Source organism: Cyrtonyx montezumae, unplaced genomic scaffold, assembly GCF_038088225.1.
Source record: "Cyrtonyx montezumae isolate F1298 unplaced genomic scaffold, pur_monq_1.0 scaffold_39, whole genome shotgun sequence".
NCBI classification, from domain to species: Eukaryota; Metazoa; Chordata; class Aves; order Galliformes; family Odontophoridae; genus Cyrtonyx; species Cyrtonyx montezumae.
Window position 1 is genome coordinate 637,942 of NW_027072044.1, and position 23,753 is coordinate 661,694.

Genomic DNA, 23,753 nt, shown 5'->3' on the forward strand with positions numbered 1-23,753 from the left:
CGTGTCCACTGCTGCTGATTTAGAGACAGTTCTGCACGGTGTGTTCGTAGTGCAGGGGCCATCCCTCTGCAGCCATTGTACAATGACCACCTCCAATAAAAGCTCTTTCAATCACTGCGGCCCCGTCAGAGTGCGGTGAGGGGCTGAGCCCCCAACCCTGGAGGTGTCCATCCCAAAAAGAAAGACCCTACAGCAGCACGGATTTGGGATGAGCAGGAACTGTGCTGCGGGAGCAGTGAAACGCCACGACAGAGCGGTGTATTAAAATACGTACACTTTAATATAAAGACAAAACTTCAAAGCATTTGTTTCCATTACAAATCAAGGGAGAGACACAAGAAATTAAGTGAGGGGAGGGGGGGTGGGGGGAAAGAAATCTACCTTACGGTGTGGGGTGTTAGAAAGGTGGGGGGAGGGAATATATATATTATACATACATATATACACACCAGAATTCACTCTATGTCTGTGGAAGGAATGATGGGACGACTTACCGGCGTCAAATAAAACAACGGAAAGATAAATTAGGGGGGAAAGAGTCTGAGTTCTTAAATAATTCGGTTTCAATTGGCTAAATTATATAAACTATTCCCTAGGACACGTCCTGTATCGCTGCTCTACCGGACCGCGGTGGTGGTGGTGGTGGTTTTAAACCCATCGGAAATGGATTGTTAGTAGTAGTTCAAGGTTTGCTAATCAATTCCTGAGCAACAGCAACCTCCTGCCCCACCGCAGCCCACCCTGCTCCTGCACAGGGGGGGGACAGCAGAGACCCAACGGGTTGGTTTTAACTGGAGATGGATCGCTTGGAAGCTCAACGGGTTCTGAAACCTACGTGTGATGGACCAAGCCATCCTCTTCCTCATTAACCACAGCAATGAGACCTCACTAACGAGCCAAGAAAGCAACAGATGGACCTTAAAACAACGCTAAATCCCAAAGCTGAGAACTCTGCTACAAAACCCAGAGCTGCACAAAGGGGTTTTGTTTCTGAAGGGGGAAGGGAGCTCTGCAGGAAGATGCTCGCAAACAGCGGACGCACCGGAGGGACCTTTCCAGTGTGTGCTTCCCATTTTTGGTCTTGGGGTTAAACCCTGAAGTTCACAGTAACTCTGAACTGTGATGTTCTGCCTCAGTGGGTGTTTCTCCCTAAGGTGAAAAGGATGAGGAGCATTCGGCCCAGCACCATCCTGCACGCTGGGAACCCATCTCAAGGGAGAACCCAAAGCAGAGAAGTCACAGCGAACAGAGGAAGCAAAAACAGCCCCAAAACCTCCAATATTCATACACCAACAGCTGTGCTCCCAAAAAACCCCAATGCTCGTGGTTCTGCCTCTGTGCTACAGAGCTGGCTCACAAGGACACCGCCTCCTTTCCTACACAACCCATCCTCGTTGGATCCATCGCATGTTAACACAGAGATCCCCACAGGGAGCTCCTCCTCCCAGCTCAGCCTGAGAGAACTCAGGGAACCTCGCAGCGAGTTGGGGTAAGTCTTTCTGAGAAATAAAACCCAGAACCTGCACGTTTCCTGCAGGAAAAGCACCGATTCCAACACAAAACTCAAGCAGGCAGATGGTGGAGGAGACGCCGTGATGCAGACCTGGCCAGGGGCAGCTCAGCGGCAGAAGGGCACGAGTTGCTGGCAGATGGTTGGAAGGGATGATCTTGGAAGGTCTTCTCCAACACTGGTGGTTGTATGATTGGAAACCCACCGGGCGTTGGGATTGATCAGTGCAGCCAAATAGGTTCATAGGGTCATAGGGGAACCAAATGGGAGCACACAGCTCACAGCCCTCCCCATTCACCTCGTGCAGCGTTCAGATCCCACCCCATGCTCAGTGCCATGCAGCTGCAAACACCTCCCAGGAGGAAGGTGCCCACGTGGAGCCCAACCAGCAGCACTGGAAATGCTGGAGACGCAATGGAAGAGTCCACGGAGCTCCGCAGAGCTCACCTGGAAGTCACTCAAGTTTGATTAAAGCATAATTAGAAAGATATCTCCACTCAAAGCTGGGTGATTTCAGGCTGAGGAGGTTGGAGATCAGGGAAGTTCTCCAAAAGAGCAGGCAGGCACTGGCACAGGCTGAGCGGGGTGGGGGTCACTGTCCATGGAGGTGTTGGGGAACAGTGGAGATGTGGCACTGAGGGACACGGTTGGTGGGCAGTACTGGTGCTGGGTGGACAGCTGGACCGGATGATCTGAGAGATCCTTTTCAACCTTCATGATTCTGAGAGCTCCCAACCCACAGCATGTTGCAGCAGGAACCAGTGGGAGATGGGCCAAAAAGGATAACAGCATTTCTGATCACCATGGTTGGTTTGGGGCACAAGGCCATTCCCTTCAGTGCAGCAAATGAGGCAGCTCGATCCCCCCGTTATCCTACAAACCCCCAAAGGGCAGAGCAAGCACAGTCTGTCCCAGGGCTCAAACCACAGCGTTCAAGAAGGTCCTTTCTTTCTGTCAACGTCCACTGCCCAATGGATTTCCACTTCCTGACTTGCCCCTCGCTGGCAGCAGTGGTGTGGAGGAGCAGGAACATTTGTGACAGCCATCCAATGGCTGCACCCGGGCAGGAAGCAGTAACAGAGAAGGAATTATTTATTCAGAACCGTCTGCACGGCTTTGGTTCCTCACAATTATCTCCAATTATCAGGTTTATTGTTATTATTACTATCTCCAATAAAGCAGGTTTCAAATCTTATGGCTTGTACATCGTGGTCATGTGTGTCTCACCGCAGCCATAGGGGTCAATCGTAACAGCTCCAGGAGCTGCTCCTCCAGCAGCCCTACAACCAGCTAATGCTGTCCCCGTTCTGCAGACAGGAGAGAAACGGGTTGGACTTTTGCTCTACGTTATGGCCAAGCAGCAAAAGATGGGGACGTGGGGAAGATGATGCCCAATCTCACAGCAACTGCAGTGACCACCTCTCCCCAGTGAAGCAGCACTGGGACTTTAGCCCCACGTGCCCGGCTTTCCATCAGTGGTTTACATGACACTGTCCCAGCAGCGTGTCCCAGTAGGGATCAGGAGGAAGACAGGCACCATGCTGGCACCAGGAGCTCACTACAGCCACCCCATGGGCACGTGTCTTCATGGCTTGGGATGAAGGTGGGGGAACAAGAGGCCTACACAACTCTGTCTTGGTCCACTGTCCGAGAAGGATCTGCTAAAAGTGGAAGGACTACAGGGATAAAAACAGGGGAATGCAATTAAGGCTCCTGCTCCTCCAGCCATCGCTCGCACCCATCCCCTCCTCCCAGGACTGGAGCGCGGTGCTGGGAAGGATGTGGGGCAGCTCTGCAGCTCACAGCGACCCACGGCTCTGGATGAAGCTGGGGCTGCCCGACTCCCAGCTGCAACACATCTGGGTTACATTGTCCTCCTGGATTCCAGGACATAAACTCTGTACAGCTCCTACTAGAAGCTACGGATGTTTCTCAGCCATCGCCCTCTGCGCGCTTTTGCCCTTCTCCAGCTTCTCCTCTCACAGCTTAACTCAGCAGGGCACTCCACTGCCACGTCCTCTCCCACATGCAGAGCAGAAGACAGTTCCCTTAAGTCCCTCCTTCCAGGGCTACCAACCTCTTTCCCAATGAACGAGACCACAACATCACATCGACAGTTTCTATGCACGATGGCCGCCTGTGGAAGACACGCGTCGGGACCGACAAATAACCACGCACTGAGCTGAATCTCTAAGACTGCAGAGGATGAGGTACAAAGAAAAGGGGATGAGGTACAAAGAAAAGGGGATGAGGTACAAAGAAAAGGGGATGAGGTACAAAGAAAAGGGTCTACACGGAACATGAAGAGGGTGGAAGCTGTTGGGGAACCGCTCCTCAAGGAGAGCACGCAAGGACAGAGCCATCTCACATACAGAGGCAGCTGGAAGCCATGGCACCCAGCATGGTGTGTCACGGCCCTGGGACACCCCATCCAACCTGAGCACCCGGGCAGATGTCCCCAACACCTCAACGTGTTTCTCTTCCCATCATTCTGCTGTTGCAATTCCCCTTCTTTGACTGTAGTTTCCTTGATTGGTGCTGGGTCCAGTCTGAACCTCAGACCGGGCAATACCTACAAAATGGGTCACCTTTCTCTCCTCGTTTTGTGCACTTGAATAAATAAGTTTTTACACGTTTACTGTGCACTGTACAGTCTAAAAATAAAGGAAATAAAGTATATGAAATTTATAAATCTTCATCACATCTCTATAAAATACAGCCACTGCTCTGAGCGGCGCTTTCTGTACACAGAACACCGAGTCACAATACAACAAAATGCACCAGTTCAATGCACCAGTTCCACCAGGGGCAGCACGGTGAGCGAGATCACGGTGTTGGTCACTACCATTCGGATCCACTTCAAGCAAAGAAATACGAAAAGCAAAATGCACTTAGTAGACGCCTAAGCCATTTCTGAATCAAGTATCAAAACTCTACCAACAAAATACATCGTACTCGGAACGAAAACGAGCTGAAAGAAGTCTACCTGCACTACGTTCAGTTTTCCCAACGTCACCTTGAAGGCCCAACCAATTCCTGTGATCACGCACCCTGTTCATATGCCAATGACATCCCGGCCTGCAGGCGGCCTGGTGCAATGGGATGGGCCAGGACCTGGATCCCTGCTGCTCAACTGAGCTGCCCAGGGATCCCACTGCCACTCCAGAGGGGAGCACGAGCTCTCGTTTGTCCAACACAATTAAAACCCACCCAGTGGTTTAGTTCTCCTTGGGGCAAACTGCCAGATGAAAGCCCACTGCAGCACACGTGGCTGTAAACCAAGCGGATTTGGGGATACGAACAGAGGGAGGTGAATAAATAGAAGCAGACCTGTCTGAGAACTGGGTTTGGCATTGGTCAACCCTCCAAATTCAGCACCAAGGATCAAACTAGAGGCACAGTTCTGACGGATGAAATAGCACCGAGAAGAGGCTCTTTACATCTCTGCTGGTGTGCCAGTCCTTAGTTATTCAGAGAATTTAACCACAAGTTGTATTTATGACTCTAGGTGGAATAAAATAAGTCAAAATTATTTTCACGTTAAAAAAGATAAATACTTTACCTAAACTATCAACAATACAAACTGGAGCCTTAAGTATTTCTTTTGCTTTTTTTTTTTTTCTTCCTTTTTTCTTTTTTTTTTTTAAACTCAGATTCACAGTAAATATTATTTTCTCTGTTGTTTAGGTCTTTTTAGGTTTGTGTTTTGTCCAGTAGTAAGAGCAGAACCCCTGCACAGGCCAGTGAGCACCTTTCAGTGGAAGCCGAGTGAAGTTGGTCCACGTTGTCCTTGCATAGGTCACATTGGGTTGAGGTAGAAATCCTAGTTACCTGCACAACAGGAGAGGAAGAGACTCATCTCAATGACAAAAATCGACAGCGTGTCAGATGTGTCAATCATTTCTACATTGCTCCAAGTCAGCCAGCGAAGGAGGAAGAGTTGACCCAACAGCGTTGACCCAACCATGGGAAGAAAGGAGGAGGCCCCCGAGGGTCGGACCCCACCGGGGGAAGGAGGATGGTGTGGCACACCCAATGGGATGGAGGCTGGCCCAGCAACACCCCAGCTCCAGTTAAGGCACCTCCTTCAGCAGCAGACATTCCCGCTGCACCCTGGAGACACTCGGGCACACAGCTCCAACCTCCTCCTTCTCCCCCAGCTCTTTCCCACCCAGCCCACCCCCATCAGTGTCACTGCGGCCACAGCACGGGGATGTCAAACTCCTCCTCAGCCTCCCTGCTCAGCAGGGCCGAGGTGGCACTTACCTGCCACACCAACGCCTGCGGGGACCACGTTTGAGCAATTTGGTGGCGAAGGCGCTACACACAATGCACAGCCAAAAGAATCTCTCAGGGATGTTGTAATTGTGGCATATGTTTTATAAGAGGCAAAGAGTATTCAACCATCCATTTTACGCAGCTTTGGGATCATTGAACAGCAACAACATCAATGTCCTACAGGAAAAGCACGGAGCGAGCTCAGGGCCCTCGCGCTGCTGGAGCTCTGCGACCCCGAGCTGTTACATCACGATGCCACAGAGCATTTTTCATAACGACAGTGCCCAGCTCTGTGCTGGCGTGCTTTATTCTAAAGGCATTTAAATAGTGCTTCAGCAGAAATGCATACGGCCTCCAGAGACTCTCCTCTCTCCGGCCCTTACGAAGCACGGAGCAGCCAACCCTGCACATTCCCTGCAGCCTGCCCAGGGACCGAGCAATTGCCAAGTGAGCAGTTGTATGATTCTGTAATCACTGTGCCAATCAAGCTGCAGTGCTCAGATTGGCTCCTTGGTTTCCTTTTCTCTCTGCTGCAAATTCTAACCCCCTCTCTGCTCCCTGTGGCTGTCTCCCGGGGGTGCTGGGGGTGCACTGATTGCAGTGCAACAGCAGTGTATTTGCACTCCAAAGCTGCTGCCTGGGACCTGGAGGGTTTGGTACTTTCTGGTTATTGAGCTGAGGGTGGGAGCAGCATCACCCACCCCAGCACCATGGGAACGCGGGCTTGTGGAAGGAGCAATGTCTGTCAGAATCATAGGATGGGATCATAGGATGGCATAGTTGGAGGGGATCTTTAAGATCATCCGCTTCCACCTATCTGCCCTGTGCTGGAGCGGGAACCACCGGTGATAACCGTATGAACACCATTAACTTTTAAAGCCACTCCTCCCGACTGCTGATCTTCAGAAGTCAACGTCTGCAAGGAGTGATCCCGACCTGAGCATAACCCCGACATCAATGAGATGGAGCAGAGTTAGCGCTCCTTGTCGAGAAATCCTGACTCCCAGCCCAGGCAGCACGGAGCTCTCCGCCCTCTGCCCCGCACAGGGGTTCCTGCCTCACAGCCCGTGCCCACCCTCTCAGCAGAGGAAGAAGCATCACTCAGCATCTCGCACACCACTCCTGGGGTTCGCCTTACCTTACAACATAAGAACCGTTAGCTAAGCAAGCTCTTTATCGCGGCTTAACCCCAGAAAGGTGCGAAGCAGAAGGAGGCTGCATGCCAAGCGTGACCCACACGGCGGGCGTGGAGGTGGGCTGCGCCATCGGGGGCACGGGCTGTGCCAGCGCCGAGCGGGGCAGGGGGGGGTGGTGGATGGTAAAGGAGGGGCGGGAGGCTTTGTGCTGCAGGGAAGAGAGCTTGAGAGACAGAGCGGTGTTAGATTGGACAGAAGAGGAGGAAGAGGATGGTAGGAAAGCGTCGCCGGGTGGGACGGATGGGCTGTGCAGGAGCTCGGGGTTAGAAGCGAGCAGAGGGGGAGGTGGGGGCAAGGAAACGTTAGGGGGGGGTGGAGGGGGATGGAAAACAGATTGCACTGGCGCTCTGTTGAGGTGCTGAGCAGCTCTATTCTCGCTAGATGTTACTAAATTAGAGGAGGGGGGTGGGAAGGGTGAGGATGAGGTGCTGGCAACAGCCTGCAGGGGGTTTAAGCTTAGCACTGTGCTGCTAGAGACAGCACTGCTGCTGAAACTGGCTCCAAACTGATGAGGAGAGGAGGCAGAAGGCACCGCATGGTTAAAAATACCTGCAAACAGGAGAGAAAAACTCAGCTTCAACAGATGGGCTTTGTACAGTCTCAGGTGACAAGAGAAACAAAACAAAACGAGAAAAGAAAAAAAAAAACAAAAAAAGCAAAATTATAGTAGTTACGGCCCCATACAAAAATATGCAGCATGAGAAGGCAGCAAGCAATGAGAGGTAATGGTGCAGGCCAGGAGGTACGAGAGGTTCACTTACCTTTCCCACTGCCAACCTCCACGTGCCACCAGGACACGTGGTCAGACCCCAGAGCTGTCAGTGCTACAGCACACGGGCGGACTCTGAGGAGCTTATGGGGTCTCTCAGAGCCGTTGATCTGAAGACTCAGACTGCTGCTCTTCCCTCCCCACCCCTCCCGCTCTCCCACTCGCGGGGCAGCGCAGGGGAGACTGCATTTCCAGCCAATCTACGTGCTGAGAGATGTGAGAGTTAGGATTTCCCGACACGGTGCCTGAAAGGTTATGGATGGGTAACACACACTGCCCTGGGCAGCGAGCAGGGCCAGGCCCAGGCTGTCTGCTGCCCCCGCCAAGCAGAACCCCAGAAGCACAAGGTGCACGTGGCACTGCCCTTCCTGGCAAAAAGATGTCCAATTCAAGAGCTAGAATGCTACACAATTCCCAACACCATTCCCTCTGATGTTTTGCTCTTCCTGGATCATACTAAATCCTAATCCCAACCTCCACTCAAGCTGACAGAGCTCCTTTGCTCAGTGACACAACGGGTTAAACCTTTTACCTGCAGGCGGACCTAGGCTGGTTCCAACACAGCAACATCTGAACAAACATACATTAGGAAATCACAAAGTCGGGTGTATTCTTTCATTGAGGTGATACAACAAGTGGACAAAGCTCATGGGATTTCACTGTGGGGCAATGGACTCATCTTAATTTCGAAGAGAGATGTGTTATGTGGGATAGGTCTGCTTCACATCCTGCAGAAGTGAAAGGGTTTCAGCCCTGGAGAGGCAGCGTCAGACTTTCCTTTAGGCCCTGTCTTAGACCAGAGAAAGAGTTCTGCCTACCTCCAACTGTTCCACCTGTAACCCCAGGAGAGAAGTTCCCCATAGTGTGAGAATTAGTCAGTCTGGTTGCAGCTGACGACACGTGGACCAGACTGGCAGCAGCTGGCATGGAATTAAATAAGGACTGCAATACTGAGGAGTTTGTCACCGAGTTGAGGTTGGCTTGCAAGGCCATGGGGCCAAGGGGGAACTGCGATCCAGTGGTCAAAGTGTTGAGGAAGGGATGGTGCGTCTGCACAGACGATGCTGGGTTGCCTGCTGAAGAAACAGCAGTAGAAAGGCTTTTCCCATTCAGAAGGCCACCAGATGAAACAGCAGCAGAAATGAAAAGGTTATGGCCGTTTTTAAACTCCACATCTCGGTCCCTTCCTTTGCCAACCTTTCCGTTGTGCTGCAAAGAGTTTTTCTCTGAAGAACCCCCCGCACGAATGCTCATGTCGTTCAGCTCTTTGCTTTTGACTCCTGCCCGGTTGAGGTCTTCCCCCTTGGCGCTGCCCAGGCCTTCGAGCTGCCTCTTGTTCAAGAAAGGATTTGTGTCCGATATCCCCACGTCTTTGCTCCGCTGCGACTGGAAACCCAGAGAGCAGGCAGCAGCCGTCCCATCCGAGGCCTTGTGTGGAAGAGAAGCACCATCGATAAAGCTGTGTAAACCAATGTCAGTCGACAGCCCACCGTTGTAGGCAAACCCGTTGGTGGGGTTTGTGCTGGGGCTGAGCCCGTCTGCCCCCGACGAGGGCATGGCCATGCCTTTCCTTGCATGCGCCGTCATCTTGGCGTCCATGGCGAGGCCGTCCTCGGAGGACGGCCTGAAGGCAAACAGAGAATTCTGGCTCAGAGACGACACAGACTGCAAGGGACTGTCCGTGGTCTTGGTCAAGTTGATGTCAGATATTGGTGAGAAAGTAGATTTCCATTTACTGCTGTTCATGTTCTCGTTGGGTTGTGCTTGTTTCCTCCCAGATAAGCTGCCACCTGGTTTGGAAGAGAGGTTTCTGAATACCAAAAGGCACTTTCCCCTGAACCTGCTCAGTAAGAACTCAGGTTTATCCTTCAACACACGGATTTTATCAGTCTGCAATTCTACTTCTGATCCTGTGAATTCACCTACACATCCTTAAATTCAGCTCCACATCGGGTAAGTTTTGAGAACGCAGATCTACTCTTGGCACTACAGATCCCACCCCAAGCCCTGATTTGGCATCAAGTAATTCATCCGATCTTTGGTGGCCTGTGACTACAGAAAGAACTGACTGACCCAAGATCTGTAATTATCATCCACCTGCCTTAATTATGCTAACACAAAGCTCTGTTGGGACAGCACTCTGCTCACCAGCAAAGCCTTCTACTGACAGCACCATCAGCCACCCACTGCCCCAAGCAATTTACACCCCTCACACCCACCATTTTCAACAGTCTTCTGTGGAGATTTGCTTTCCAGCGATATCGTGGCGATTTTCCTCTCGATCCTGGTGGGAAAATAGAAAGGTTACAGCACTCACTGCAGTCGTTTCCTATTTACCCTCAGAGCCCCACGCTCACGTCTTAACATAAAGCCAAGGCACCACACAGGACAGGAAAACCATTTAGAAACATCCACTAAGAGCCAAGCAGAAGCTGCCACAGACTCTGTGCTCTTTGCCAAGGTCGGTGTGCACTCAGAGGACGTCACCACTGCTCCTTCACGAGGTCAGTGCCACTCACACACACTCACCTGGTGCTGTTGTGCTCATCTTCAGATCCCTGCTCATCGTCTGACGTGAGAGGGGAGTAATGAACGCCGTTGGTCTGAGTGAGGGGCTTTTCCTTTTTCAGTACTGGGGGCTGGTCGTTGTCCTGGTAAGGAACAGGAGAGTTCTTCAGGGAGTTTTCAGGAGAGGAAATGGCTGTTATTTCTAAAGGCTGGTTAATGTTATTGACCTGGGCAAGAAGGAAAGAAAGCAGTTACAGGTGGGAGCACTGCTTTAGGAACAAGGCGTCTTGTTACGCACTCAGGTTTAGGACAGGACAACCTGGTGCTGCCAATGCTCTCCCCCCAGCATCGTGCAGCAGGGCCTGGGATGAAGGCTTTAATGTAACTCAGGAAAATATTTTCATTATTTGATTTTATGTTTGAACACAGAACCGAAGACACGGGGAAATGACATTTCTTCTCAAACTGCTGCTGCAGGATCCCAACTTGTGGAGCTGGCTTATTAACGTGGGAACACCATATGCTTCTGGCACTCGTGAGCTGTTTAGTCAATCTTGGCTTAAACTATATTCAAAATATTTAATCTACAGGATAAAAAAAAAAAAGAGCAACTTCACTGTAAAAACAAGCTCTGTTGTAAATGGGAGACTGTCATTTGTCAGTGCTGTAAGAGGAAGAACTCTTTGAAGGTGCTCTCCATTCTCTCCAGTTCTTTGAAGAACTCTCCAAAGGCATCCAAGGCCACGGAAGGGCCCTGGGCAGCCTGGTGGGGGCACCCAGCCCTCAGTCCCCTCCAACACAAACCACCTACACCGAAGCAGTTCCCCAGCTTTCAGCAGCTCCTCTCAGAGGGGCTGTTTCCACGAAGGGCCTTCCCATTTCTAGCCACTAGCACTGAGACAACCCCGTGCCCAAGAAGAAAGCAGTGGAAGCTGACTTCGAACTCACAGAACACCTCCCCAGCCCCTCTGCTTTCCCCGCAGCCCTTACCATGGAGTTGATATTGAGTGGTGAACCTGATGGCTGCGTAAAGAGTCCAGACACAGAGGGCAAGGATTTGCGTTTGGGGGAGACCCCGGAGCTCCCGCTGAGGTTCCCAGTGGAGGATCTCTTCCGCCGGCCGCGCTTCTTCCCGTCCTGTGTGTGTGCTGGGCCGCAGTCCAGCCGAGCGCTCATGGGCAGAGGGCTGTGCTTGGTGGAGGGGGATTGTTTTACATGTCCTGTATTAGGAGAGATTGTAAAGATGATTCTTCTCTTGGCCTCGTTCTCAGGATCTGAAAATGCTGCATCAGACTGAAGATCCCCCTTTGTTCCTTCGGCAAACATCTTCTGAGCATCTGCATAGTGCAATCCCCCTACCAGGCTCTGGGAGGTGCCATTTAACCTGGGGCTTGCTGAGTGCTGGTGAGCAGGGGAGCTTTGCCCAGAGTTCCTTGACTGCATCATTAGCAAAGGATGTTGTGGAGTGGAACTCCGAGACCCTACTGAGTTAAACAGACTCCCGGAGTCGTCCAGAGCTGCCTGATCAACACTATGGTTAAGATGGGCTGGGCTGTTTGTAAGATTTCCATTGACTGCCACGGAGCCAGAAGAGTAAGAAAAACCTGTTGAAAGGGAAAGTATACATCACTGCTTCTGCTGAGCCATAGTTCACAGTGCTAGATGTGTGGGATGGCTGGGGCTGGCCCGGCTCTGCCAGCATGGTTTCACTCGGGCTGTAATGATTTGCTCTGCTCCCTCATCAATGTGATATGAAGATAGCCCATAATGGAACCTCCAGTGAAAGGTTCATGCAAACTGTTACACCTCCTGAAGTCAGGGCTCCTGTTTCTCTACTCCTTCCTATCATTGTGGAAATAAGAGAACCAAACGGACGTCCATTTCCTTCCTCAAAAGTTAGGGACACTGTCTACACAGCCCAACTCCTGCTCAAAGCTGAACAAACAGCAGTGGCTTCCAAGTGATGGGGTCTTGTTGTGGCAGAATGCCATCTGGGATAAGCCTGGGAAGGGGATTAGGTATTGCTCATGGCATACCACAAATGGGTTTAGTGCTCTAGTAAGGCCTTGTCTCTGGGCTGCCCAAGGGGAAACAGGAACAAAGGACTTTTACATAATTCTTTGGTTTTATAGATAATTGCAGCCAAGCCCTTCTTTGCAAAACAGATGCTAAACACAAGCCCCTCAAGGTGATAAACATGAAGAACAAATGCATTCTGACGAGGGATCAGCTGCAGGACAGCTTCTGTATGCAAGAACCTACATCTCTCTGCCCACATTTCCATACCCTGAATAGCTACAGGCCACAATTCCAACAGATGAGCGAGCTCAGAAGTGATGTCTGTACTTAAAGGCATCCCTACCCCCTCCTTCGTTGAGGGTTCTTCCCAGATTCTGGTGCCCTTAGAAATGGCTCATGTGACATCACTGTGATTTGCTTCAAGAAATTAATTTCACTATAAAAAGAAAATAATAACCACCACCCTGCAAAACAATTTTTCAAATGACAGCCCACAGGACAGCTGTGGAATGCTTTGAAGGCCTGCAACTTGCAGAGATAGGAATCTAAAGAGAGGAACGTACAGAAAACCCAACTACTGCAGCTCAGATCAAGACAGGCTCCAACCAACGCCAAGCACTGAGACCTATCCAAGCTGTAGGCACAATTCTGACAGGCTCAGAACACCACTAGCTGCAATTCTTTGGCCCTGTGACAAAGGACCCGGGGTGACTGGCCACAAAGGTGGGCTAGGTGATGCGTCGCTGAGGCTGTTACCTGAGGTAGCCAAAGCCAGTGGCTTGTTTCCAGCAGCATTGCTTACACCATTATGAGAACTAGCACCAATCTGCTTTTCAAGTGTCGATGAGTCTCTGCTCTGATGAACTGGGCTAGGTGTGCTTCTCTGCGGGGCAGAAACGGACGTGTTAGTGCAGGAAGGGCGCTCAGAAGTCACCCATTTAAACAAAATTCAGTAGCAGATTACTGTGGAAAGCAGCTCTAATCCCCAGATACCCTACATTTATCTTGTTCTGAGAAAAACACAGACCACTATGGGACACAGATGCTGCCATCTGTTGCAGTGCTGTGGGACCTGGTGTGTGCTTCACACCATGCACACAGAGGCTGTCCCAGCCTCAATGCACTGCTCAGGCTCATCACACAGCTGGGACACTGCTCACAGGCCGCCCAGCTGAGGCAGTGTCAGTCCCATGGGGCAGGCAGGAAGGTCTGGGGGCTACAAACAAACTGATTGATGAATGGGATTCCTGGCTCCCAGCACCACAAACCCTCAGAAGCTGCACTTTTCCACAAGGCACTCAGCCTGCCAGCTTGAGGCATGTACCTCGCTTTTCCTCCTGGGGCTGAAGTACCACCACTCCACAGACACAGGAGCAGAGCCAAGAGGATGAACCCCAGCAGCAGCACTCAGCATTAGAAGCCCGCTGGGGATTCCAGCACGCAGCACCCCGCTCCTGCCTGCTGTGATGTTAGTTGGGGATGGAAAGCACTGACAATGCCTTACTCACCACCTTCTCAACACGGCTGGGCAGGACTACGCTGGCCAGAGGGATGCTAACAGGGAGCTTGTTGGGCTGCACTGTGCTGAGAGGAATACTGATGGGTAGGCTGGTGATAGTTTCTCCACTATTCACAGAGGTTCTCTCTCTCAAAACCTGCAAATGCAAAACAGAAAGTGATGTTCCCAACTGCAAGCTGTTACCAAAGAGATGTTATGAGCTAATGGTAATGCACTTATTTAGATTTTGCCCTTTTATTTTTTCTTTTCCCTCATTAAGAATTACGTAATTAAGAGTGATAACTAGATCACTACATATGCTCTGGAAAGCCAGGGCGCACATTCAACACCAATACAATGGGACAGCAACACCCAACAGTGCAGAAACACGTAAATTAAGGCTCCTGCTGCCCCTAAGCATAAGGGAAGGGCTACCCCAGTGTTGGTTACAGCTCTATGAAGAGCACTCAGCTGGCAGACTTCATAGCCTGAGATCCTCAGTGCGCAGAAGACGCAGTAGTCAGAAATATTTCCATGGTAACCTCGTGTTGGAGGGCACCTGCTTGCTCTGAAAAGGAGGATTCATGGCAGGACCAATTGTACGGTCGATTTTGGGGGTCTGGTTTTCAGGCTGAAGTAGACAAACAGCAGATCAACACAGTCCTACTATATATTCCTACCAAGCAAATCAGAGAGTCAAGAAGGTGACCTCGTCTTTCAAGGGCATCTTACTCTCTTCCTCTATCCAGTTCCTCTTTTTGACTGCACCCCATCTCCTGCACTCTGTTATTTTCCACACTGAGCTGACCACAGATGAGAACATATCTGCTTCTCCCAGCCTGGAAACCTTCTCTTTGTTCTACCAGGTGTCAAGTGTCCACGCTCAAGCCAAAGCAGATCTCTTCATCTCTTACCTTCTCGCCTGCAATTGGTAAGGCCGCTGGGGAAGAGGGCCGAGTTTCCTGAGGACTCAGCTTGATGCCATTGGAAATACCAGGGCTTGGATATGTAAGGCCGTTCTCTTTGACGTGGTCAGCTCTGCAACAGAGATTTGCCATCATCAGCATACAAAGCTAACGACTTCTGTTTTGCAAGGTAAGGGGTTTTTTTCCTGCACCAAACTCAAGGCACCATACCATCGTGTTCACCCAAGCAGCTGAACTGCTGGTTCTGCAGAGACAAAACCTTTATGTACTCTGCCTTTAAAAATATTTCCCCACCATCGAAATAAACCGCTGTCATTAAAGGTAATCAAACCCTACGAGTTGATCACTCTCACCTCTGTATCTCACTCGTTGTTGCTTTTCCATTGACGGCGTGGTCTTGATTCAAGTGTCTCCTTAGTGCTATTTTAGCAGGGGAAAACCTGGTATAATCAGGTAAGGACAAGCTCGCCATCCTGTCTGCCTTCTGCCTGCTGTGGTTTGGGGTACACGGAACTATTTCCTGGTCCAGATGAGAGGTCATGTACTGAGGGGTGTTCTGCTTGGAGGACGGCCTGCTGAACGTGTTGTGAATCTCATAGGGAGTAGCGTGGCCATTCATGGACAGTTCAGGGCTCATGCCATTGATGTGGGGCATGGGAAACTTGGAGCACTCGAGCTCCAGCTGGAACCTGCCGTGCTCAGCCTCGGGATCACGGCTCACATGGGTTTTATTCCGTAGCTGCACTGACAGCGTCTCATCCGACGGCGTGTACGATTTCAGCTGCATGAGCTCCTGCTGCCTCTGGCTTTTCTCAAGTTCCACAATGCTGATCTTTAAATAAAGAAGGACAGTGATTAAAGACCACACGTATCAGTTCGAATGCATCATGGAGTGCTGCCCCAATGCTGTCCCAACTCTGGGAACAATGCAGAACGGGGGGACCCACGCTTTGAGGGACAGATTTCAATGTGCTGCTCCAAGCCTACCAACAAGACATGCAGGGAAGGGGGATGGCTCAGAAACTCTCAGAAAGCATATTCTGGAAGGAAACAAAACATCTCCAACGTAATAGAGAGAATACAGAGTAACCCAATAGTGTCAGTCACTGAGGGAAAGAGTGGTGCTCTGTACAGACACAAACCCTGCAAATGGATGACTGAGCTTTAGAACTACACAAGTGAAATACTTTCACACGTCCTTTCATTGCAGTGTCATTCTATGGGACCTCATTTCAGAGCTGAGACTTCAGCAGAGGACATTAGCTTGAAGCCACATATTACTCAGACAAGCAAGACCTTTCTTTTCACCAGGCCATGCTTTTAAACAACGTTTAATGATAACATCAAGTTCCTTCCTCCATAACATTACCAGGGAATGAGGTCACAACATCTACTTTTCTTCAACAGTTATCTACATCCTTATTTTTCAAGTTTACCAAACTCCTCCTAACAACAGGGACTGATCTCTGGGTAAAGCAGTCACCCAGCTTATCCCCTAACATCATATTTAGCCAAGCACTCTCATTGTCCAAGAGCTGCTCAGGGTTGGTGATCCTGGAGCTGTGATTTGCTCTGTACCTGCAGTTCCAAACAGTGCTTTTGTTTCTCAGAGATCTGATTCTTCAGAGCCTGCTTCTCCTTCAGCAAGTTCTCCAGTGACAGTGTGGACCAATCTAGCTTCAGCTCTTCGCAACGTGCCTTCAGCTGTGGAGACACAGGAGAAAAGGATCAAAAGACAGCTCTCAACAAAGTGAAAGCTATGTGCCTCTCAACAGGGTAACAGCAAGAGGGTTCTCAACCTGCTGAAAACTCCTCCCAGCTAAAGCCAAAGGGGCACAAAAGGACCCCTGTAGTATTTGTGTCACATGGGAGAAGGTGAGCTGGGTCATTCTTAAAACAGTTATCACCCACCACACTCACAACCAGACCTCCCTCTGCCTACCTTAGAAGTCTGAGTTACTGAGATGAGAACTGTGAGCACATCAGCTCACGCTCTTCCCCACTCAGATGAATGAGCACCACACAAGCTATGTACGTACCAGTTGCAGGCTCTGGTTCCTGAGTTCACTGTTATCCTTCTCCAGCTGTTTGGTCTGTTCTTTCAGCTGCTGATTGTGAGCAGAGATTTCCTTCTGAGCTTGAATCAGGTCGTTGTATGTCAGTGCCTTCACTCCCAACTAGGACATGGGGTGAGGGTGAGAGGGAAAGAGACTGCTCAGTAAGGCCTCGACACACCAATTCCAGATAATAGCCCATTCAGAAGCAAGGCTGAGGGGACCTGCAGCTCCTAGCAGCCCACTGAGGCACTTGATTATTACCTGGGGATGAGGAGTAGGGACAGAAGTTCCTCATTTGGAGCTGCTGTTCAGCCATTTAACCTGGAAACTGGCATTTCATTGCCAGTCTAGAACACTATTTTTGTACCGAGCCACTACACTTCCTCCTGCACTTCCAAACCAAACTTAACCTAAGAGTGAAAGAGATTCCAAGTGCTTTAGCACTGCAAAAAGGAGGGTGCTCTGAGACCTAACACTACTCTAGTCTCATTTTTCTCCAACCCATTTGCATGCAGATGACCACGAGCACACGCTGCCACCAGACCACAGTCACCTCATCAAGTTTCTGCTGAAAAAGACGTTTGATTTCCTCTTTCTGTGCCTGGCAGTGGGTGAATAACTGCTGCGCCGTCCCCAGTAGCTGTGCATTCTTCTCCTGGAAGAGAGAAAAGATGCAATGCACGTTTAGCCCCAATGCATCACAGTCCATATTGGTAAGATGCTCTCATTTAGTCTGCACAGCAAATTGGGAGTGAAACTGAGACCTATGAATAAACCCAGCTCCGCGAGCTGCACCTGTCAGCTTTGCTGAAGATAAGGAAGCTGAAAAGAGCCTTGAAGTAGTTCCCTTCACTCAATGGTAAAACACAATCAGGACAGTCTTAATTCATTTTTACCCTCATACCGCATTGTAAAGAAGTGCTAATAATCACATCCTACAGAGCACGACTGGAACAGATTATCTGCAGGAAAACTGTTACTAAAACGGGCGCAGAATCTGAACCTCCAGAGCTCCAGCTCAGAGTTTTCCTACACAATACTCAGTAAATGGAAACACGCTGTGGGGGAGGAGGGAGGAAAGCCAGAAGTCAGGCAAACCACTCAGATGACAGCACAACGCCAGCAGCCATCCGAGCCCTGTGCTGGCACAGCAGCTCCTGCCCATCACATTCCTCAGCTTGATACTTGCTTACTCATTTCACGGTCACGCATGCAGGGGCAGACACGTGCTAGGATGAGACACAGCCTGGGGAGCCTCATTTCTCTGCTCCCCATAGAAAGGGAGAAGAAAGTTCCCACTTTTCTCCAGATTCTGCCGTTGAAACCAACCAGGAGTAGTGCAGAAACGGAGCTGTCACACCCGAGAAAGAGGGAGGAGGAGTGCACAAAGTGTCCAGGTCCTCCAAGCAGTCCATTCAGGTCCAATGCATGCAAGAAAACACCAGACCCAGCAGGCAGCTGAGTGACTGCAGGGCTGACCTGACCCCCCCCCAAGTGCTGCAGATACAGCAGCTCTGCTCTCAGCACCAGCTGTCTCCTTCAGCCCTGCCAGGCAGCCAAGGAGCTGACAGCTCCATCTACGGGTACTCAGTGAACTAGCAGCTCACAGCAACTTGTTTATTTTCCAACAGCATTCACAGAAGGTTTTTCTCATACTTTATAAACCCACACTTTAGAGGGAGTTATTAAATAGCGCACACAGCAGCGCATCGCCCCGAGGAGTTCTGCTGGGAAGTTTACCTCGCCGTGCTCTCAACACTTACTGCTTTAATACAGTGCAGCACCCCAGTAAAAACATCTTTTCACACTGAATTTCTCATTTCCACGTCCAAGGATGAAGCAGCTGTCAGATGCCAATGTCAGCCCATTACCTTTCCCCACTCCTGTACTGTACTCTGGAAACAAAACAATGCCTGCACGCTAGCGTTTCTCATTCTGCTTTCTGTGCAAGAAGGTGAGTTAAATTTATGGTGACTTTTCTGACAAGCACAGAACAAGAAGGGAAATGGGCTGCTTCAGGAAAAAGCTGAAAAATAAGTGGGAACAACCCTAGGGGAAAATCCATCTGCACAAAGAGCACAGCAGCACCAACCCGCTGTCAGCTGCAAACGGGGCAGCACAAGTCAGCCTTTCTCACTTGGAAAAAAAGAGTTCCCATTATGGAAGATCCCATAACCATCGGGACCAATTCAGAGAGCAATTAAATTATTCATTAACTGAGGTGAAGCAATACAAGAAGAAAGGCTGTTTCTGCAGTAGGCCTCCTCCCTCTGCTGGAGGGATGGCTCCACAGCAAAGCACTTGGTCTGCCTTTCCCGTGGATTTGTACCTATCCCACCCACATCACCTGAACTTATCATCATTACTAAGAGATCAAAAGGAGCATCCTTAAGCTAGGTGATGGGCACATTTATTTCTCATGCCATGGTTCAGTTTGTCACATGTTTAATGAGTTATTTTCACTGAGGCTTTTAACAGTGGGAAAAAAGATGTCAAAACCCACGAAGTTCAGCTCCAGAGAATGGGCATTGGGTGCTTCCTTAAGGATGGGATCAAGACAGCAGCTTCCTGCATGTGTGCACACAGTTTTGTATCTCAAAACAGAGGGAAAACCAGAAGCACTGAGGTAAGCCTTCCCTGGGAGAGGGCACAGCAGGCAACTCATAGTCCCAGTTTGCAGACAGGACATTCAAGCACGTAAAGACTGACCCAAGCCAGCAACAAAATCCTCACATGTTCAGCCTGATAATCACTGTGGCTGATTTTCTTCCACCAGACTGTGCTGTACTGCTGTTCAGGTGTACACAACTCCCATTTCCACCACTGTTTCCAGGCATCCTATAGCCTGGCAGTTTTGTTAAGAAGCATTAAGAAAGACACCCACCTTCTCCTGCTCCAGCAGCTGTTGCAGACTTGCTTTATATTGAGGAGTTTTCATGTATGCCATGAACTGCATGTACTGGATCTTAAAAGAGTCTGCAAAGCAAAAAGGAAATTTAGGTATTTTAAGTGTAAGAAAAGCGTGGTGCTCCTGTTCCTGCCCTATGCTCCACTGCCCCCCGGGCCCTGCACTTGCTGGCTTTTTGTTTGGACTCACACCAAGCCATTAAGGATCAATTTAAAGCATGTTGAAAACAGTCCCCCGATGCAAGCTGAACTCTGGGATCCATTAGCTGCTTTTCATATGTAATGCAAATGGAAATTAAAGAGAAGTGCACTCTGCAATGAAGCTCAGAGGAAGACAGTGGGTGCTAATGGTGTGCTTGCATGATGAAAGGCAAGTTTGTTTTTCATACACAGGCAGCAGAAACACCACCAGAGCAGCTGTGAGAGCCCAAATCTTCGCTTTCTCCAAAGATTATTTGCAGTAATCCTCGCTCTCCTTTTACTTCTATTATGCAACACACCTTCCTCCTCCTCAGCCCTCCTGGGGCATTACATCAGGGATCCAACCACAGCATTTCAGCCATTCTGCTGCAATCACAGGCAACCTGAGCACACAATGGGCACAGCACAGACATTTGCAGCAAGGTTTCCTCCAGACAAGTGTCAGATTCAGACAGCATCTCATTTTTGTTCGGCTTTGCTGTGCATTTCACAGGGAAAAAAGAGTGCTGTTGTCATTTAAGAAAAAAGAGAGTGGTTTCATTTAGACTAAAGTTGTTTCTGACGAGCCATTTGCACTGAAAGCTATTTTGGATTCCTGCTAAACCCCAGTTTCTTTCCTTTTGTGCCAAGCTGAAACAAAGTCAAAACCAAACACCAAATTCAGCAGCAAGCTGACCCCTTCCTTTCTTCCTCTGCTTCCACAGTGCCTGTCTGTTAACGGCCCTGTATGTTTAGAAACCCCAAAGAAAAGGTCCCCACCACAAACAGTGATATCACAGCCTTACCTAGCAGCTTCTGTAGTGCGGGTGGGGTGGGTGTCACCAGCAGCTGGTTGGATGAATGCCGTTGCACTTTAGGAGGTAGTTGGTAATATGGACTATGAGGTGACTTGTATGCATCTGAAGGTAGAAACAAGGACAACCTTTCAGCTGGGAAGGGCACAGAAGCTTTACCATTCCAAAGCATTCACCTGCAGTGAGATTTGGCACCTCTGCTGGACAGACACATTGCTACCAATCGTTTGGAAGTGCAACTACAGTGTGGCCTCAGAATACAGCAGTGAGGCACAGAGCAGCTCCAGCTCCTGGCCAAGCACCTACAGACCCACAGAGGCATAACACCACCTCCAGGGACACCTTGCTTTGGTGGTAAGGGAGAAGGTATGGCCCAAAACCAAACTAAAGGAGCACTAAAGGGAGAATGACCTCAGCACATCCATTATGCTCACGCAGAGGGATGGGCTTCTCTGAACTCACCCTGAGGAGAGGATGAAGATGTCTGTGACACAGTTTGAGCATGCAGAAGTTCTAGTGCAGTTTGGTTCTTCTTGGTCTTGCGCTCTGTACTTGCAGTGTTCATTTTCTTGGGACGCCCTCGCTTCCTGCCTGCCATTTTCCTTCCTTTTTTGCTCAGCTTTTTCTTCCGTGCTTTAGAGGGAGATGGCTTTTTAACAGCATTTGCCCCAGCTTTTTCTTCTTCAGCACCAGAATCCTAGGAGATTTTTTAAAAGCAGAAAGCTCTTTGGTCATTACCACCTCCACAAACAGCGCTCCTTGTAAGCAAGCACTAATAACTTTGCTTAATATGTTTATGAAAGTCAACTGTTAAGTAAGGTGCCAGTGAACTAGGCTTGCTGTCTCCAGCACCCCAGAAGTTGTGTTAATTCCATTCTGGGCATACTCATTACAGAAACAGAAGTTTAACTCTTGTCTCAGAAGAGCTGGATATTTTCCTACTGACTACAGGAGTCAATACAAGTCCTGTATAGCCTTCAACTGACTTTAACTTAAGTCAAAATACATTCCACACTTCATATTTTTGTGCACAAGGAGTCGCTGCATTTCAAACAGTATCACACAGCCAAATTAGAAAGGAAACATTGCCAAAGATACTCAGCACAACCCTGAGCAACAGTGAAGGAAGAGCACTCCAAGCAGCACCAAGGGCAGCTCAACCAGCTCTGCCATTCATCCAGCAATGCTTTTTTTCCCCCAGAATTATTGGTGCAACTCCCAAGCACCACTCAATCCTGTCCTCAGCAACAGTGATACCAATTTACATCCTGAATGCATTTCCCCTACAGGAGGGTCACCTTGTTTTCTTGAACCTTTGTTGGAGTAGTTGTGTTGCTCTTGTTTTCTCGCTGTTGACGACGTCTAGCTGCCTCTTGTTCCTCCTAAACGAGCATACAAAAAGAGTTAATGATTTGTTCCTATGTTCCTCCCTTTCTAACACCAATCCCTGTCTTCCCTCACTTGGCCCCAAACTCTTTCCTCACACCACTCCAACTCCCTAGGCCACACAGTACAGTGGAAGGCCCCTTAGTAAGCACTACAATATCTCTACCCATGCATCCAACATGTCATGTACCACTACATCACTGCAAAAACAGTCTCATGTGACTTGAAATGTCACAATTCAGCTTTAACCAGCTCTGCAGAAGAGCACACTAGCACCTTCTCAGCTTCATTTTCTGCTACGTAGTATGGACAGGGAATCTCACCCCACTCACAAACACCTTTCTGGTATTTTCCAGGTGAGGTTAGACTAGCATAATCAGGCACCTTGAACACTTCTGCTATTTGAGCTACGTATCATCCAGACTCTATAATGGCAGATTTAGGCATCCTTCCTTTCAAAACAAGGACACAGATCCCACCTGATTATTCGTTTCCTTTTGCCCTTCGAATCTGAGAAGTCTTTTCTCCTCCCAAGCCTGAACAGATGGGAAAAGCCCATTCCCAAAGCAAACCAGTCTGCTCAGAGGACTTGCTAAGTACTTCATCCCATCACTGGGAACGCCAGCTCCAAGCACTGGGAACACCACTGCCATCAGTTGGACAAAGCCCAACAGAGTCCCAGAAGTCCTCTGGCACTTTAATTCCACGTTCCCACAGCACAGACAGCAGTGACTGCCAACACATTTCATGTTCCCAATGGAAGTCCCAACAGCATCAACTCAGAGTGCTCCTTGCTTCCGTGCAGCGGAGCACTGGGAAAGATTCAAATTATCATTTCCTCCTTAAAACTTCAGTGCTTTAATGAACAAATAGCTCTCTGTAAGTCTCCAGGGCGAGGGAAGAACACCTGGAGGCTCCCCATTAATTACCCATTACAGAGCTCTTGAAGGTGATTGTATTAGTGCTTGATGGTGTGTGATACTTCACTTCAATTAGCTCCATGAGTATTGTTCCTTACTTAGCAAGAAAATTTAATTTTCTACCTATTCTGTACACCTTGAATAAGTGACCAAGGCCCTCCTGCTGGCTCCCCCATTGCTTTCCACAGAAAACGCTCAGACTTACCCTGAGTTTTGGATTTTTGAGACTAGAAAAATAGTTTTCAAGCTGCAAATACAAAGACAATAATGCCGTGAGTCACAACAGAAGAACCCATGAGAACAAAACATGAATTTCAGACAAATGCAGAAATTTCAACTGCTTCTCCTGCAGTACATGACACAGCAGGATGTTACCCAAACCCCCAGCGAGGCTCTATCAGCTCCCCCACAGCCCATCCCTGGTTTGAAGCTGTGTGTGACCTATCTGCACTCAGCAGAGGGTTATTTGCAGTGAAGCTCATTCGCTCCACCCACATATTTATCCACACTACGGCGTATCCTCTCACAAGAGCACTATCAGACTGGAGCAGGCTTACAAAATATCTTACTCTTATATTGCAAGAAACACAAAGTATTTTTTTTCTCCACAAAAGCTGGTGTTTCTACAGTTGTTTTTTGTTTTCTTCAACAGAAGAGAGGAACAGCGGATGCATCAGTGCTGTCACTGAGCTCTGATCAGTCCTACAGACCTGACAGAGCAATGAGAATTGAGAATGACTGCTGGAATATGACAGAACAAAGAGGAAATTGTACAACGAGGGCT

The 23,753-nt window shown here is 49.4% G+C and overlaps 1 protein-coding gene across 8 annotated transcripts in view; it reads right to left on the bottom strand.

Annotated features, from left to right (window-relative positions):
- Nucleotides 1–5,108: 5,108 nt before the first annotated feature.
- The window catches only part of DOT1L (DOT1 like histone lysine methyltransferase), a 52,689-nt gene continuing 34,044 nt past the window's right edge, over nucleotides 5,109–23,753 (bottom strand). Inside the window, exons 12-30 of one of the 8 annotated variants that reach the window (XR_010622751.1) lie at nucleotides 23,175–23,216; nucleotides 21,962–22,045; nucleotides 21,126–21,360; nucleotides 20,655–20,768; nucleotides 19,646–19,737; nucleotides 17,315–17,416; nucleotides 16,744–16,881; nucleotides 16,283–16,408; nucleotides 15,058–15,536; nucleotides 14,693–14,816; nucleotides 13,792–13,935; nucleotides 13,037–13,163; nucleotides 11,252–11,865; nucleotides 10,283–10,488; nucleotides 9,973–10,037; nucleotides 8,572–9,543; nucleotides 6,927–7,533; nucleotides 5,777–5,965; nucleotides 5,109–5,341 (exon numbers count right to left, since the gene is read on the bottom strand). Coding sequence is in view for 2 of the 8 variants with exons in the window: in XM_065745870.1 (XP_065601942.1) it covers nucleotides 6,962–7,533; nucleotides 8,572–9,543; nucleotides 9,973–10,037; nucleotides 10,283–10,488; nucleotides 11,252–11,865; nucleotides 13,037–13,163; nucleotides 13,789–13,935; nucleotides 14,693–14,816; nucleotides 15,058–15,536; nucleotides 16,283–16,408; nucleotides 16,744–16,881; nucleotides 17,315–17,416; nucleotides 19,646–19,737; nucleotides 20,655–20,768; nucleotides 21,126–21,360; nucleotides 21,962–22,045; nucleotides 23,175–23,216 (4,239 nt within the window). In the remaining 6 variants the exon portion in view is untranslated. Of the gene's footprint in view, nucleotides 5,342–5,776; nucleotides 5,966–6,926; nucleotides 7,534–8,285; nucleotides 8,482–8,571; nucleotides 9,544–9,972; nucleotides 10,038–10,282; nucleotides 10,489–11,251; nucleotides 11,866–13,036; nucleotides 13,164–13,788; nucleotides 13,936–14,692; nucleotides 14,817–15,057; nucleotides 15,537–16,282; nucleotides 16,409–16,743; nucleotides 16,882–17,314; nucleotides 17,417–19,645; nucleotides 19,738–20,654; nucleotides 20,769–21,125; nucleotides 21,361–21,961; nucleotides 22,046–23,174; nucleotides 23,217–23,753 lie in introns of all 8 variants that reach the window. The other 7 variants (XR_010622753.1, XR_010622752.1, XR_010622750.1 and 4 more) reach the window with 7 other exon arrangements.